This window comes from Helianthus annuus, chromosome 4, assembly GCF_002127325.2.
Source record: "Helianthus annuus cultivar XRQ/B chromosome 4, HanXRQr2.0-SUNRISE, whole genome shotgun sequence".
Taxonomy (NCBI): Eukaryota; Viridiplantae; Streptophyta; class Magnoliopsida; order Asterales; family Asteraceae; genus Helianthus; species Helianthus annuus.
Window position 1 is genome coordinate 199,809,479 of NC_035436.2, and position 17,065 is coordinate 199,826,543.

At 36.0% G+C, this 17,065-nt stretch overlaps 2 protein-coding genes and 1 non-coding gene across 3 annotated transcripts; all 3 read left to right on the forward strand.

Annotated features, from left to right (window-relative positions):
• Positions 1–4,488: 4,488 nt before the first annotated feature.
• LOC110935259 (trafficking protein particle complex subunit 13) lies at positions 4,489–11,036 on the forward strand. The gene is made up of 12 exons (XM_022177728.2): positions 4,489–4,793; positions 5,871–5,955; positions 6,477–6,607; positions 6,677–6,779; positions 7,229–7,243; positions 7,441–7,586; positions 7,690–7,876; positions 8,011–8,085; positions 9,316–9,432; positions 9,637–9,681; positions 10,710–10,808; positions 10,905–11,036. The coding sequence occupies exons 1-12, from the start codon at positions 4,510–4,512 to the stop codon at positions 10,926–10,928; spliced, it is 1,311 nt and encodes a 436-aa protein (XP_022033420.1). The 5' UTR covers positions 4,489–4,509; the 3' UTR covers positions 10,929–11,036.
• A 357-nt stretch (positions 11,037–11,393) lies between these two features.
• Positions 11,394–11,465, forward strand: TRNAQ-UUG. Its single transcript has one exon. It is a non-coding gene; the product is annotated as a tRNA-Gln (tRNA).
• A 3,365-nt stretch (positions 11,466–14,830) lies between these two features.
• On the forward strand, positions 14,831–16,863 carry LOC110937874 (CBS domain-containing protein CBSX5). Its single transcript, XM_022180327.2, has 2 exons — positions 14,831–15,269; positions 15,939–16,863. The coding sequence occupies exons 1-2, from the start codon at positions 14,962–14,964 to the stop codon at positions 16,729–16,731; spliced, it is 1,101 nt and encodes a 366-aa protein (XP_022036019.1). The 5' UTR covers positions 14,831–14,961; the 3' UTR covers positions 16,732–16,863.
• Positions 16,864–17,065: the final 202 nt, after the last annotated feature.

A 17,065-nucleotide genomic window follows, 5' to 3' on the forward strand; every position in this document is an offset into this window, starting at 1 on the left:
AGTAGAAAAGTGACTAGAGTGATTAGTTACCAAGAACATGTAAGCCACCATGTTGTTATAATCCTGGCATCGCCCACTGCCATCCTAAATGCCCTTCCACGAGTACCACATCCAGTGTTGTTGCTACTGCTACTAGAACTCCCAAAACTGTCATTGTTCCCTAGGTTGTTGGCGTCTTGCCTTAACATCGGTCATTCTTTGTTGAAGCCACCATCATTTTCCATACCGAAAGTCATGATTTGCGAGTACCTTGATGTCGTCGTGACTGTTGCTTCTAATGTCGACGCTCGAAACGGAGTCCTGCGGCCTTTTACCGACAGGGTCCACCTTTTCACATTCTGTGCCACGTCCTAAGGTGCTAATCATTGTGCTGGCAGTTACACATTCTACACCATGGCCGACTGTCATCGTTTATGTCCCGATTGATTCGTGAGAGTTGACTCTCATAAGTCGTTGTCTTAGGGTTTAAGGATTCAGTTGAAATCAATTTGCTGGTGTTCGCTGCCGATAATCAGGGTCTAACTAGTACTGAGGTTGGTAAGGCACTACGCTCATCCTCTTGTGCATCGTTCTTGCATGTGGACTGAGTACTACACGATATGTTTCTAGAGTGTTTGCAGAAGTGATCGCACGTCGGGGTCTAAGACGTTAGTACAGTGAGTTCCAGCAAAGAAAGAGGAGTGTGAGAGGTATAGACCAATCATTTATGTTGCAACATCCAACTCAGGGACGTTCGTACAAGCACCTGACATTCTACACAGTTCGCTAGGCGTTCAGATGAGTGTTCAGGTGATACTCGATAACATCGAGATTCGTAAGGATTCAGAGAGGAGTGAAAAGATCACGTGCGAGTAGGAGACAATTAATGCTATGACTCTTATAGATTGTTGTGTTTCACACTGATCAATTAACGGGACGGAACACCTTTTTCACTTGTTAAGCCTCATTGGGACTCACATGCACCCCACATTATTATTATGTGTGCACCCACAATAATACTGTGATTTGCATGCTCATCTCAGTTCCTTTTAACTCATGTCAAATGGTTCCTCCAACTCGAGTAGCAAACAAAGAGCATCACGAAACGTGAGTCATGAATGTTTAGGGAAATACCACCCTATAAGTCACATAACACAGACAAGTAACGCATGAATTCATACTAATGTGCTAAACGTGCAATCTCATGCAATGTCATATATAAGTGTTCACTAGTTATGCAGTACAATGAGTATACGAGAGACGAACCTTGCAATCTGGAGCTGAGTGTCATGGTCGTATTCAGAACTGTTTGGTTATAGTCTGGTTTTACGAAAAAAAACGTTTTAAAACCAAGTTCACTATAACCAGTGGCTCTGATACCAAACTGTCACACCCCCAAAATACCACCTAAGGAAAGTCCCTGTTAGGCATGCGGCATACCAATAACGAGCCACTAATTACATTGAACGCGCACAAGTTTCAAAATAAAATCCTTGATTATTAGTAAAATACCATCAACAAGTCTAAGTGAAAACCAAAGTATTCAGCGGAAGCAAAATTTAAACAGTTTCAAAACCCAAGTATTGTATCAAGAAATCAATAACATAAATCCATCCAGTCGACCCATGACCACTCCAGCTACTCCAGACAGCAAGCCCCAATGCAGAATATCAAACGACCTACAAGCATGCAAACAAGTGTGTCAGACAACGCTGGTGAGTTCAAAGTTTTGTTACCGAGTTCAGTTTACCAGATACATGTATAAAACAGTTTAACAATTTGATTTGATTTGATGTTGTTATTACTCGATTACCGTATGTGGCGACTAGATGTGAATGCCCAACCCCAATGCCTCCATTTAGGCATTGGTCATGAGGTCAAGGTATCAAACAACCTTGAATAGATGTAAGGGGTCTTATATGTACACGATGAGAATGCCCAACCCCAATGCCTCTAACTAGGCATTGGTCATGAAGTCCAGGTAATTAGTTCACGCCCGTCCTTTCGGCCCGGTGTGAGGGTGCCAAACTTAATAGCGCTATCAACTAAATACCTCGTTGCTTCTTCAGCAACACGGTAGATGTACGGGGTCTTACATGATTTATACTGTGTTCAATAACCAACATCCCAATTAAACAGTTTACCCAATATTCCCTTCAGAAACGTTTACCAGTTGTCCCAAACCACCGGGACGCATGCTTAGAAAAGTGCAGTGAACTCACCTTTGGTTTGCTCGGTAAGATTAATTACTCGTCTATCAGTTGAACACCCCAAACCCTAGTATGGTTCCAATGATAGTCAGTTTCGTTTACATAGAATTCACTTATATATTTTCCACGTGTGATAGGCAAATATGGCACACATTATCATACAAGTTATAACGAGAAATCACGCATCACACTAGTTACAACATTCATTGAGGAATCAATTTCGTTCTCATTGATTCGCTTTGATCACATGTACATTTACCATACTAACACTTAATAAAACCATTCATGCATTCGACAATTTATACCTTAAGTACTCACTAACTAGTGCACTATAACCATTTAATCCTCAGGTAACAATATATTACAATATTCCACACAAGTCACTACTTTCTATCCCATAACATCGCGTCTCGTGTTGTGCGGCCCAGTTGGTGTTGGGCCCCATAAAGTAGTGTGCTGCCCCGTTGGTTTCAGGCCCAATCCGCATACTGTGATTCGTTACACGGCCCGGCACCAAACAGAGATGTGTGGCCCAATGCTACGTGCCATCTAACAAGTGTGTGTGTGTGTGTGTGCGAGTGGCCCAATCGGAGCCCAGCCCATGCGGATATGTGCGGCTGTCCCACCCTATCCGAAACAAACCCGACCCAATGGTCTTAGATTGATCATTTTATTTTATTTTGTTGACAAATGTAGCCCGGTTACCCCCTAAGCCCAATCACCTTTTTACCTTACCCAATTAATTTATTAAACCCAAAATAACTTATAGGTTAATAATTCCTTATTAATCAGTAATCATGCAATTACCATCTCATGCCAAAACACCTACATACCCTCCATAATCATCAATCATATAGTATCCATTTTTATGAGACCATTATGTCAGCTAACAAGTAAGTTATCATAACAATCACTATTTTCTCTTACCATACAATGCCCAATTCGAAACAATCAATATAACTACTACGTATTGTGACATAGTTCATCATTTAACAAATTTTAACCCTATTTCATGTTTCACACTATTATTACTATTAATCAAAACCAACCCCACGCAAGTACAACATAAACAATCAGCATATTAATCACTCAAAAATCTAACCATAATTCCTACACATCACCTACCCTAACGTCCACACAATATTCAAAAGCACACATATTGCCGTTGCACCATATTAAAACCTTATTATTAATAACCAACTATTTTTTGCCACGTAAACATTACACTAGACTCACGTAAATCAAGATCACATACCGAATGCAAAAAGTTTGTTGAAGCTTGCTGCCGTTGCACCCTCGAGGGAAAAGAAATCAATGTTTAGGGTTAGTTTATGTGATATTTGTGTGATATTTTCTTTTTATGGCCATTCACCCCTCTTCAATCGAATATATGAGCCCTTACACTTCTGGGCCTGACCTTGGGCTGATTATAAGGAAAATGGGCCAGCAAAACTGGGCCAGCTCTTGGGCTATTAAAAGGATGCATAGGTGGGTTATATAGTGGGGCGTATGGTCTCCAGCCCTAATGTGTAACTAGGCAAAGCTCACAGCGTTTTATTTACTCTATTACGTACATACGACTACGCCATTGCGACATAAGTATTTAGTTAACATGTTTAACGGTTTAATGGTTTCATGTTTAGCTAACTTGCACACATAAATATTTAGCGATGTACGAGTGTAACCCACTAAGTCTCGTATGATCGTAATATAAAAGCAATTGAACGTATAGACACACGCCAAACATTGTGGAGTTTAAATAGTGCTGACCTTAATTATTCGGGTTGTCACAACTATTAATTCAGTTTGCATGGTACGAGACATCAATGATAGAACCATCTAATTCTTTGTTTTTTTTTTTTTTTCATATGAATAACGGTCTAACCGTTAAAAAATCTGATTCTATGTCTGAAATTTTATGCTTAATATGATTCTATGTTTGCGTTACTTATTCTAAACTTTTTTTTATGCTTAAGATGATTAATATTTGAATTTATTTATGTTTGAAGTTATCCTTTTTTCATTTCTTAATATCAAACTACAATTTTAAGTATTTTACAAATATAAAATTTACGTTCAAATAAAAAATTACTAATTTTAGTATTTTACAATTTTAAGTTTCAAGTTTGACCTTTTCACCGATCCGAAACTAGAGATCGAGCTATCATCGGATTCTCTAGAACAAATAGGTTGTTACTTGACAGTTAAAAAATAAAAACCAATATTATACACAATCAGTCATTGTAGTATCAAACTACACAACTTCACCCCCTAAACTTCCCATTTTATTCCACTCCCATCCCAAACCATCGTCTTCAACATGAGCAGCACACAATCGTTGCACTCGCTGGCCTTCAGGGTAATGCGGCTATGCCGTCCGACATTCCACGTCGAAACTCCTCTCCAGTTCGATCCTTGCGATCTTGTCGTTGGCGAGGATCTGTTCGACAGTCCTTCAGCCGCCCCTCGCCACCTTCTTCACTCTCATTCCGCCTCTAATGATTCGTCATCTGCCGATCTCACCTACCGCAACCGCTTTGTTCTCGGTGATGATTCCGATGCCATGGGGCTCCCTGGTCTCCTTGTTCTCCCTCAGTCCTTCGGGTTAGATTGATCTGTTAATCATGTATGCGAGACGTTCGTTATTAAAAAAATACTAAACAATTATTTAATGATAAAAAGTTTAAACTTGTCATCTTCGGGCAACATGACCAAACATGAGAAAGTGTGCATTGACTACCAGCACGTGTTTATCTCATTTGCTTTTGATACTTTTGGTTTCCTTGCGGAGGCTGTGGACATACTTAGTCGAGTTCAAAGGGTCATGCATAGTAATGTTACGATCCCGAGATCTATGGATGTAGTTTTTAGAGTAAATTGTCATTTTAGTCCTTGAGTTTTTGTCCAAATTGTCATTTTAGTCCAAATAGTTTTTTTTTCTCCTTTGGTCCCTGACTTTTCCTTTTTCTTGCCATTTTGATTACATTGCCTAACTTAGTCTAAAAACCATGTTATAATCAGGGGTATTTTTGGCATTAAGTTATTATGAGGTTTATAAATTATGTTGTAAACTACAATGGTTATCACTACACAACAGTTATGCCAAAAATACCCCTGGTTATGACCAGATTTTTAGACTGAGTTAGGCAATGTGATCAAAATAGCAAGAAAATGGAAAAGTCAGGGACCCAGAGGAGAAAAAAACTATTTGGACTAAAATGACAATTTGGACCAAACCTTAGGGACTAAAATGGCAATTTACTCTAGTTTTTAAAAGACTTAGTTTTGCTATTCAAAAAGGTGTAGCGGTGCAGCTTGTTGCCCGTTTACCTTCTATCACGATGTAATTTCCATTTGGAAACTTCGTATCTATATAGACGGAATTGCAATATAAAATATTTTATTAATATGTAGTAAGATTTTTCAGTTGATGGTCTAATTTGTTCAAATACTCAAACTCATTGCTCAATCAAATTAATGATCAGATTTGTTCAGTCAGATTTGATGATCCAATTTGTTCAAAAAATGGTCAACCGCATAAGGCGCCACATGCGATCTAATTGCCACATCATGTGATGCGTGGATTATGCGCTCCTGATGCGCACATTTTAAAACCAAGTGCAAAATTGGTATAGATTTTGCTCATATATTGAGATATGGTTTTATGTGTGTTCTGTGTAGGGCAATATATCTTGGGGAGACATTTTGTAGTTATATAAGCATTAACAACAGCTCAAATTTTGATGCCAGGGATATAATAATCAAGGTGACACTTGTTTTACTTTTGTTTTAGCTATTAAATTTAGCTTCCTATTGTATTAAATTTATTTAGAGTCAATTTTACTTTTGAAAATGATTGTTGGCCTAATGGATATTTGATCTCTAGACAATCGAATAACTTGAATATAAACTAAATTAAATATCTGAATACATGAATGAATTACAATTGAAATCTAAAGCCCTATTTATAGTTTCTAATGGGTGCGATCCAATAGACGTGTCCTTTCACGAACGGGTGCGTCTCTTGAACATGTGGATGTAATTAAACATGAAGGGGTGTGTCTCTAGAATCAAAAGTCGTGTCCCTTCCTTCTTCCTTTGCAGCCATCGATCAAGGGGTGTCTCCCAAGGGATTTCGCCACCCTTGGGGTGGTGGTTACCAAGTTCTGTCTTGTCACAAATAGCCCCTCAACTTTGTAACCGCCAATCTTTATACTAATTACCATATAACCCTTGAACTTAAGGATGTGTAGGGATTATAACTTTCAATGATTGATTTGAGTGCAGTCTGAAATACAAACAGAAAGGCAGAGAATAATGCTTTTAGATACATCAAAATCACCTGTTGAAAGCATAAGAGCAGGAGGACGCTACGACTTCATCGTTGAACATGATGTGAAGGAACTTGGTGCACACACGTACGTACGAACGATATACTACAGTTATATTTCTAGTTTCACTACTTACGTATGCTTAACAATCTTCAGATTGGTCTGTACTGCTCTGTATTATGACGGTGATGCCGAACGCAAGTATCTTCCACAGTATTTCAAGTTCATGGTTTCAAATCCCCTTTCTGTTAGGACAAAGGTACCACTTTTTGTCAATTAAGTGTTATCGGATGTTTAGAATTGCGATCTGAAAGTGATCATCTGATGATGAATAATTGGGATCATATAAGTACCTTTTAGAGTAAATTTCCGCTTTGCTCCCTGTGGTTTGGTCACTTTAACGGTTTTGCTCCAAACCTTTAAAAATAGCCATTTTGCTCCCTGATGTTTCGGTTTTTTTGCCAGTTTGCTCCCCGCCTCTTAACTCTATCCAAATTGTTTGTCTGTCCATTTTGCTCCCCGCAGGGAGCAAACTAGCAACAAAACCAAAACATCAGGGAGTAAAATGGCTATTTTTAAAGCTTTGGGGCAAAACAGTTAAAGTGACCAAACCACAGGGAACAAAACGAAAGTTTACTCAACCTTTTATTTTGTTACATATAAATTCAGTTTCGAACATATTGATCATTTATGTTTTTTCTTGTGCAGGTCCGCGTTGTGAAGGTGCGTTAATTAACATTGACTGAACATACATGGTCCACATCTTTCATACATGCATAGTCAACGACATTTTTAACTTATGGTTCTTCATATAATGTTATTTAGCCAAGATACCTAACTTTCAGCATCATATGTATAAGTTTGAAGCCTGCATATGAGATTATAAATTGATAATAATACTTGTGAATGTATATATTCAGGACACTACTTATCTGGAGACTTGCCTAGAAAATAATACAAAATCAAACCTATTCATGGACCAAGTTGAATTTGAGCCAGCTCCACGGTGGAGTGCGACAATACTTAAAGCCGATGTCCACCATTCAGAAAAGGGTGGTTCTACTAGGTTATGTATTACTTGAACAAAGTTTTTAGTTTTGAACGGATTGCGTGTCATTATCTAAAATGGTTTTAAAGTAATGTGTAATCTTATTGTTTGTGTATAACAGAGAAACATTCAAACCACCTGTTCTTATTAGAGCAGGTGGAGGAATTTATAATTATCTTTATGCATTGAAAATGTCATCTGCACCTACAAAAGGCGAGGGGAGTAATATTCTTGGTAAACTTCAGATAACATGGCGTACAAATTTGGGTGAACCCGGGCGCCTGCAAACACAACATATAACTGGCAATGTAAGTTAACCAACTTTTCACAATCTTTAATGCCAACCACAAAATTTTGTTTCTATACGCTGCTGTTTCTTAAATGATGTATTTGCTTAAGAGTTCTCTTGGGCATTTGATTACTTTTTTCGTCATTTGTGTAGCCCATCACGCGAAAAGAGATTGATTTGAAGGTAGTAAAAGTGCCATCTGTTATCATCTTAGAAAAACCCTTTCTGGTAAGTGTTATATTTATAGGTTATATAAGTCATAAGTGCACATCTAATTGTTAAGTTTGTAGAATAACTTTATCATTAAGTGTTAATTTGTTATCCAATATAGAGATATAGAAAGTGACATTTTTAAATCTTTAGAATAAACATAGAGAACAAATTGGGCTGATCCATAGTCGGGGTAACGTTTCAAAAAAAGGGGTAACGAAATCGAAAAAGCGTCAAATTTTTCCAAAATTTACACTACCGTCGGAACGTCACCGGAGTGTCAAGGGGCAACGGAGGTTGCCTCTTGTAATACTATAGGTCCGCCCTTAGTCCATACTGCTAGGGGTGTGCATGGGTCGGTTTTGACCAAAAACCATAACCATAACCGCGATGTCGGTTATTGGATAACCATAACCATAACCGATCGGTTATGGTGGTTATGGTTATTTGGTTTTGATGGTTATAGCGGGTCGGTTATGGGTGGTTAACCGTTTATTTAGATTAACTAAAAATAGCTTTTTTTAACATGGAATAAATTGTTATTGCATATTTGTGTATATTAGTATATTACATAGTATTATGGAATATTCAAATAAAGTGATATGATACATTCCATAAATTCAAATAAACATTCAACCAAAACCACAAAATTATATGAAAACCCCAGAAGTATTAAAAATCTTCAATCAAAAACATCAAATATTAAAAATATGGTGAAAAGTCCAAAATCCTACAAAGATTTATTACATGTCGGTTCGGTTCGGTTATGGTGGGTATGGAAAAAATGATAACCATAACCGACCCGCTACTTTCGGTTTTCAAAAAAATCATTAACCGACCCACCGTTTTTTATTTGGTTTGGTTTTTTCGGTTCGGTTTTGTCGATTAATTCGGTTTTGGTTCGGTTAATTTAGTTTTTTGCACACCCCTACATACTGCCATACGGCATAGTGGCATACCCATTTTTTTTTGTCTTTTCTTGGAATTCACCGGAAAATAACGATTATAATTAAAAAATTTATATTATTGCAACAATATTCTAACTACTGAAATGAATCAACTTAGGGGGTTTTATGCCTTTCGAATACATTTTGTGTGATCTAATCGTTTTTTGAAATTTAAGATTTTAACATGTTAACAGGCAATGTATAACCCAAACTAACCCATTTAACCAGAAATGGATTAATACCGTATTAATCCATTTCTGGTTAAAACGGGTGCCTCTAACTCTATCTAATGTTTCCATAGGTGCATTTGAGTCTCACAAACTTAACTGGAAAGAAGCTGGGGCCCTTTGAAGCTTGGTTATCCCTCAATGATTCAAAAGAGGAAAAGGCTGTTATGATTAGTGGACTTCAAAGGATGGTAAGTCAATAAATGTTCAGTTATATGCTCTTCTTTGCATTTTTTTTATTAATTAGACTTTAATAGTTTCATACTAGATCATGCATTGGTTCATGATCTTGATGATAAACTAAGGTTATATTTACATGTTCTTCTGCATTCTCTAGGTCTTATAACTATTTCGTAACGGGACTCACAGAAATCATATGTAACTCATGTCTGCAGGATTTACCAGCGGTGGAGGCATTTGCATCGTTGGAGTTTCAACTGGTAAAGATACCTTGTTTAAAACATCATCTTATTGTAAGATAGGATGAAGTTATTCTATAAAGGCTTCTAATTGTAAGAAGTGTAAGAAGGATTTATAGAGTGATAAGTGTCCAATAACCTAAAACTAAACCCACTACATCACCACCAAAAACCTAAACACCCACCCCCACCCCCACCCCACCCCACCACCACCCAAAAACCTAACCCCCCCCCCCCACCCACCCCTCAAAAACCTAAAAAAAACCTAACCCCTCCCCCCCCCCCCCCCAAAAAAAAAAAAAATCTAAAAAAAACTAAACACCCACCCCCACCCAAAAACCTAAACCCCCACCCCTTCGGCTAAAAAAAAAAGTTTTTTTTTTTTTTTTTTTAACGGTGGGTGATGTGGGGGGGGGGGGTTTAGGTTTTTGGTGGTGGTGGATGTTTAAGGTTTTTTTTTTTTTTTTTTTTTGTAGTGGGGTTTTTTTGTGTAATGGGTTTAGTTTTAGGTTATTGGACACTTGTCACTCTATAAATCCTTCTTACACTTCTTACAATTAGGATCCTTTGTATTTGATCCTAATCCTTGCAGGATAATATTAATAACTAATAAGTTGTAACCTCTTGATATGTTAACGAGTAAATTGCTAAAATCGTCCCTGAGGTTTGGGCATGTTTGTCATTTTCATCCAAAACAACTTTTTTGTACCATATAGTGCTTCACTTTTGGGATTTTTTTTTGCCATTTTCATCCAAACGTCTAATTTGCTTTATTTTTTTTTATCAAATATTTGGATGAAAATGGCAAAAAATCCCAAATCTCAGGGACGATTTTGGCAAAAAAGTTAGACGTTTGGATAAAAATGGCAAAAAATCACAAAAGTGAATGACTATATGGTACAAAATAGTTGTTTTGGATGACAATGGCAAACATGCCCAAACCTCAGGGACGATTTTGGCAATTTACTCTATGTTAACTATAGGATGTGTTAATAAAGACAATCATTTGTGTGAATTCTAATATTTCCAGGTCACTTTTTTTTTTGTAGAATTTGATCTCTGCCAAACTTGGAGTGCAGAAAATCAGTGGCATTACGGTGTTTGATACGATGGAGAAAAAAACCTATGACCCGTTACCCGATCTAGAAGTTAGTTTTGTGTTCATTTTCAAACTTGTCATGCATCATATTGATCCTTCCAAACCTTTGATATTGTTCTCATTACACCCTTTTGTATAACTGCAGATATTCGTCGATACAGATCTATAAGCTACCAACATTTATAGTCTTTCTGAAACGATTAAAGCTACGAAGATTAATTAAAGACCGGTTGCAGCTATGTTTTCGCATTCATATTATTCACTGATTATTTGTACATTGTACAAAGGCTAATGATAATAATTATAAGTTGTTTGAAAAATATAAATTATTATAATTTAATTCTCTTGAATAACTAAGCATTGTAATGGATACTTAAATAATTTATAAGTCTTTTGAATTTGATTAAGTATTATAAATAAACTTGAAAACCAAATTTATATATCATTATGTTGCTCACCAAAAAAATTTTAACTTATTTATATTATATAATCCAAAAGAATCTTCATAAATGCACTTAATATTTTAGAAAAGAAATTCATATGCGTGCAATGTTCAAACGCCACCACTTTCTTTAATTCAACATTAGCTTATTTTATAGATATATTACTATTTGTAGAGGTAGTTAACATATCTGGTTCTATGGTGTAGTGGTTAGCACTCTGGACTTTGAATCCAGCGACCTGGGTTCGACTCCCGGTAGGACCTTTTTTTAAAATAATTATTATTTTTTACTTATCAAACCAATTGTTCAGTGATTGAATTTTTATTATATTTTTTAGTCCATATTCTAGTAAAAGTGTTTATTTAATATAAGCAAAAGGCTTGTGGCTTGTAGGAATCGCTCGAGAAAAACTCGCTTTAAATTGGCTTTATATGTAAACGATCCGAGCTCAAACCAAGGTCTACTCGTTTAAACTAATATCAAGTTTCAATGTTTAAAAGTTATAACCCTAATAACAGTCCATCATAATATTTCTAAGCCCTAACTTTTGCATCAATATAACGTTGTTAAATCGTTCATTTACTCGTATACAATGTATAAATTTTGCATTTATGTAAAAAGTCCTATATTTATTAAAATTAACAAGTTGCGTCGACAAGACACAATTAGCTGGAACCTTTTACGAGCCGAGCTCCAGCCAATATATTAGCTCGTTAAGATAAACAATCCTACTTGATTTGTTTAACTACGAGCCCGAGCCCAATTCAACTCGTATCATCACAACAGTCAAGCAATCTGTCTAAATATTATAACTAAAATCCGCAAGTTACAAATTAAAAAAAAAAGTAAACAAATGAAGTCTAATAATTCAAAGAGTAAACTGCAATTTGAGTCCCTGAAGAATGTTAGCGCTGTCAAGTCGAGTCCCCAAGATGAAAATTTTGCTATCTGGCTCCCCGGTGTTGTAAAAGCGCTACATGTTGAGTCCCTGGCCTAACTTCTATTAGTTTGACCGTTAAGTCCAAGGGCATTTTGGTAATGTCAAACTAACAGAAGTTAGGTTCAGGGACTCAACATGTAGCGTTTTACAACACCGAGGACCCAGACAACAAAATTTTCATCTTGGGGACTCGATCTGACCAATGAAGTACACCCTCTGGGCCTCTGGCATTATCATATAATGTATGATATTCAAATCGGTAACAACGTGCAAAATGAATATCCGATTAGTGGGACTAGTCAAAATATATAATCTAATCTAATAATAATAACTTAAAGAAATCAATTTAGTCCTCTTTGAAAAACTGCAACTGCCCCGGGTTGAATGTCAAATACTTTAATGTTGCTGGTTTTGAAGTTCTTTCTCAAATTGAAAACTTCATGACAAATCAATGCCCATTTTTAGACATTGTATATTTTTTTAGAAATAAAAAAAGACCAAAATTAAGGATCAAAACTCGTCATCCAACTTATGTTTGGCTTGCATTTTTGTCATGTTATACAACCAAAACACTTTTAAGTCTCTTTGATCCATTTTAAATCAATGCCCATTTTTAGAGATAGTATATTTTTATATGTGTGATTGAGTCAATGTTATTTTATTAAATTCATTATAATTATATATAAATTAGACTTATGATCAAACTTATCACTGTTAATCAATGCATTTAAGTCATTAACAAACTTTAAAAGTCTTTAACAAACATTATTATCATCACCATAAGTCATGAAAAAATATATAAAATTTCACACACACGTATATTTTGACTTTTGTAATAGCTAGCATGTTAAATTTCCATTTTTTAATATGATGCATGAAGGATCTATTATGTATTTAAGTTCTCGTATTTTGATATTTTATTTCATGTTTAAACAAATTTATGGTGCCTGAAGGCTCTATTATGTATTCAAGTTCTCGTATTTTGATGTTTTATTTTATGTTTAAACATATTTATAAAAAATATAACATGAATCTTTATAAAGAACATTCAAGACTCGTTCTCTGATGCTTGTAAAGTCGGGATGCTCTATAGTTATTTCGTTGAGTTTGTTGTATGAAGAGTGGGTTAACTAGCAATGTTACTTTTATATCGACTATGGATTGAATGTCTTGAGCCTACTTGACTATTTAGGTATTCGTTTAAACATCAGGTAAAGATGAGGGGTCTTTTTTGTAGCTCACTCAAAATAAATTTAGGGGTACAAACTATTAAATCACTCACGTGACACCAAGCACCTCCATAATTTAAAATAATATGAATAGCCCTCATAATTATCCAAGATTCGAATCTGATATGGTACACTGGTACCTACCTCTCCCAAATACCATACAAATCCCATAAACCACGAAAACCAAAATATGAAATACCTTGGGTTTTATTAATCAACCGGTAACTAAAATAAAATAGAAATAAAGCTCTTTTATATATAACAGAACAATCTAATTTGGCTTTATCTTTTTGAGTTTTCCTTGAGATAGGACTCGAAGAAAATCTACGCTTCAACTCTCTGAGTTTTTGGAGAAATTTATATACCAGCTAATCCAGTATTTCATTTACGCGCTATCACGTAAAGATTGATTTTTGTTTTGTTATGTGCGAAAGTGGCTGGTAAGAAGCTTTAAGTTTAGTTCATATAAGCAAATGAGCAACTAGCCTCTTCTTACGACTATGCAAGTATATTTACATTCCAAGCTACATATTTTTTTGACGTTTTACCTCAATTTGTAAGGTGAATTAAATGTAAATGGTATAAACATGCTAGGTTTTGGTATTGGCCCATAGAACTTTAGCCTTTAGATTATTCACGTCCCATTCTTTATCCTTATCCATATATTTTAACTAAAAGTCATCATTTCAAAATTTTATTTCTTATTTTTTTAAACACTCTCACATCGCATTCTTTATCCATGTAAATATAAGGTTTTGCTTGAATTTTCCTTAAATATAAGAATTCACTTAAGTTTTCCTTAAAAATACGTGGTAAATGTATAAAGGTAAAAAAATGGGATGTCGAGATGTTTTTGGGTAGCCTTGTTAAATTTTATGGTTTGAATGAATATAAGAAATGTGATATTCAGTTTCTCTATCCCCATCCATATAATCACACTAAAAGTCATTACATTTTCTCTTATCTTTTCAATTAAATAATTTTTTATACATTTATTATTACGTTTTCCCTCTCCTCCACTAATAATTATTTTAAAAAAATATTAAAAAATAATTGTGGGGGAACAATATCTTCCCAAATATATTGTGCATGCTCTTAGAGACAGACATAATAATCATCTTTAGCATTTCAACCCTTTAAATAATAAAATAAAAAAAAAAAACGGTTCAAACTATTAAAAGCAAACGGTTAAACCAATAAAAACCAGTCAGTCCTTGCTGACTCACCAAACCCCGACCAATTAATTTATCGTTTCCCGAAACCATAATTAGTGGTTCACCTCGAACCATCCTTCAAAATCAATCACATCGGACCATGACACCTATGAATACTCTATCCTAACGTATATTCGGGTCATGCAAAAACCTAATCGTAATCACATCACTTGAAATAACTACAAAATTGCCATTAACAAACTTCATGGTAGAAATTGCACAAATCTAAAGAAGCAAGGACCGGAATTTACGGATCACCCAGAATTCTCTCCGAATCTCCCTCCACCTATAAATACCAAAACTTTCAACCCATTTGAGCAGAAAACGCATATTCCGTATTTATCTGAAACCCTGACCACAAATCAACCTTCATTGTATGGCAATTAGCTTTTTCGCAACCGAAATATCCGATCTGTGCCTTGGAAAGCCGCCGTTAAGGCCGTTACCAACCACCGCTACCGTCGCTGACGCCGTGATCTCACTGAAACAATCAGGCGAGATCTATGTAAGTGTATGGAGCTGTGATTGTTGTCGATGTGTTGGCAAGATCTCTATGGTTGATGTCATTCTTCATCTCTGTAAAGAGGAGAATCTCTTGAATCCGTTAGATGCCCTTCAAGCAAACGTTCTGGTTTTGATTCCCAAGGTGAAATCGCAAATTAGGCATATGGAACCGAATTCGAGGTGGGTTTTTACTTATTTTGTTAATTTAAAATGATTTTATTAATCTGTTGAATTATGTCTAGAATTGCATCTGGAATGATACAATTGAATTGAATGACTTAATTTCGGTTTAATTTAATTTATTTTCTCGGAAAGGAAAGTAAGGGTATTTTAGTCATTTTGTAAAGTAACGCAACTCATTCGAAAGACCACTAGCACGGGGAATAAACATGTAATTTTAGAAAATTGAGGACTAAAATCCGGATAGTTTACTCGGTTTTAATTAAATGGATTAAGTTAAACTAGAATTGTTTATGAAAATTGAAGATTGGTGAGTTTAAATGGTATAGGTTTTATTGTAATTATGAAAATGGATCAAGACACGATGAATATGTTGGTAAGAAATGAGGTGATTACCGTGATTCATATAAATGAAATAGAAATTCTAAATTCAAAGTCAAAGTAAAAGTCAAAGTCAAAGCAAGGGTTGATATCTTGAAGTGTGAGCTGATTTTTCCAAAATCAAAAAGTGTAGGGGACAAGGGGGGTTAGGTGGTTGTTGCCGTGTGGGTCGGGTTTAATAATGGTTCAAATCTTACTTATTTATTATCCGTACAAAAAAAGGCATAACTGGATTAGTTATAGTAAAATTCATAAAGTAATATCTTTTGTATGTTTTTCTTTTTCCAGTCTGTTGGAGGCAATAGATTGCATACTTGAAGGGGCTCAAAATTTGGTTATACCAATATACAATAACTCAAGAAAAAACCAACAGTTTTGTTGGCTAACACAAGAAGACGTCGTTCGGTACCTCCTGAACTCGATCGGTATCTTCTCCCCTATACCCACATTCACTATTGAAGCTTTAGACATAATCGAAAAGTCAACGCTCACGGTCAACTACAATGACCCTGCAATTACTACATTACCCCTGATTTCATGCTCATTATTAGACCAAACCTCTATAGGTGTCGTTAACAAAGATAACCGTTTAATAGGTGAAATTTCCCCTTTTACCCTTGCTTGTTGTGACGAAACTGTCGCGGCAGCAATAGCTACCCTCTCAGCCGGGGATCTAATGGCCTATATTGACTGCTCTGGCCCGTCAGACGATTTGGTCAACTTGGTCAAAATGAGGTTACAAGAAAGAAACTTGACCTCAATGTTGGATCTTATGGATGACTACTATAACCCATTATCTTCATCATCGTCTTCGTGTTGCTCGTCAGATGAAGAATCCGGGTCTGTTAAAAATGGTTGTGTGGGGCGGTTTTATCCTGGGAGGCGGTCTGAGGCGATTGTTTGCCATCCATGGAACTCATTGATCGCGGTTATGGTTCAGATGATAGCGCTTCGTGTTAGTTATGCTTGGGTGGTTCAACAGGATTATACCTTGGTAGGGATTGTGACGTATGCAGAGATTTTGAAGCAATTTCGGAGCATCGCTGGCACCCGTAGTAGTAATAATAATAATTTGATTTAGTAACAAAAGTTGTAACATTTTTCTAAGATGTAGCATTGTTTGTAGTACTTTGATATCATGTTAGTTTGAACCTTATTTGTTGTAAGTTGTAACATCAACTTATGGAGTACTTGAAAGGAAATTTTGGTTTCATATCATTATTGCTAGGGATGGCAAAAATACCCGAGCCCGACGGGTATACCCGAAACCCGACATAAATGGGATGGGTATACCCGATACCCGATGGGTATTGGGTCGGGTATGGGTTAAGTTTTAAAAATTTTCGCGGGTATGGGTCGGGTATGGGATTAGGTGATACCCGACCCGATTACCCGAAACCACATACCCGTTTACC

What these genes read in the sequence shown, in the direction of transcription:
- LOC110935259 (XM_022177728.2), top strand. Translation starts at nt 4,510, where the DNA reads ATGAGCAGCACACAATCGTTGCACTCGCTGGCCTTCAGGGTAATGCGG. An exon ending in AAGGAACTTGGTGCACACAC is followed by an intron (nt 6,608 to 6,676) that starts GTACGTACGAAC and finishes AACAATCTTCAG; the next exon opens with ATTGGTCTGTACTGCTCTGT. An exon ending in CACAACATATAACTGGCAAT is followed by an intron (nt 7,877 to 8,010) that starts GTAAGTTAACCA and finishes TCATTTGTGTAG; the next exon opens with CCCATCACGCGAAAAGAGAT.
- LOC110937874 (XM_022180327.2), top strand. Translation starts at nt 14,962, where the DNA reads ATGGCAATTAGCTTTTTCGCAACCGAAATATCCGATCTGTGCCTTGGA. An exon ending in CATATGGAACCGAATTCGAG is followed by an intron (nt 15,270 to 15,938) that starts GTGGGTTTTTAC and finishes TTCTTTTTCCAG; the next exon opens with TCTGTTGGAGGCAATAGATT.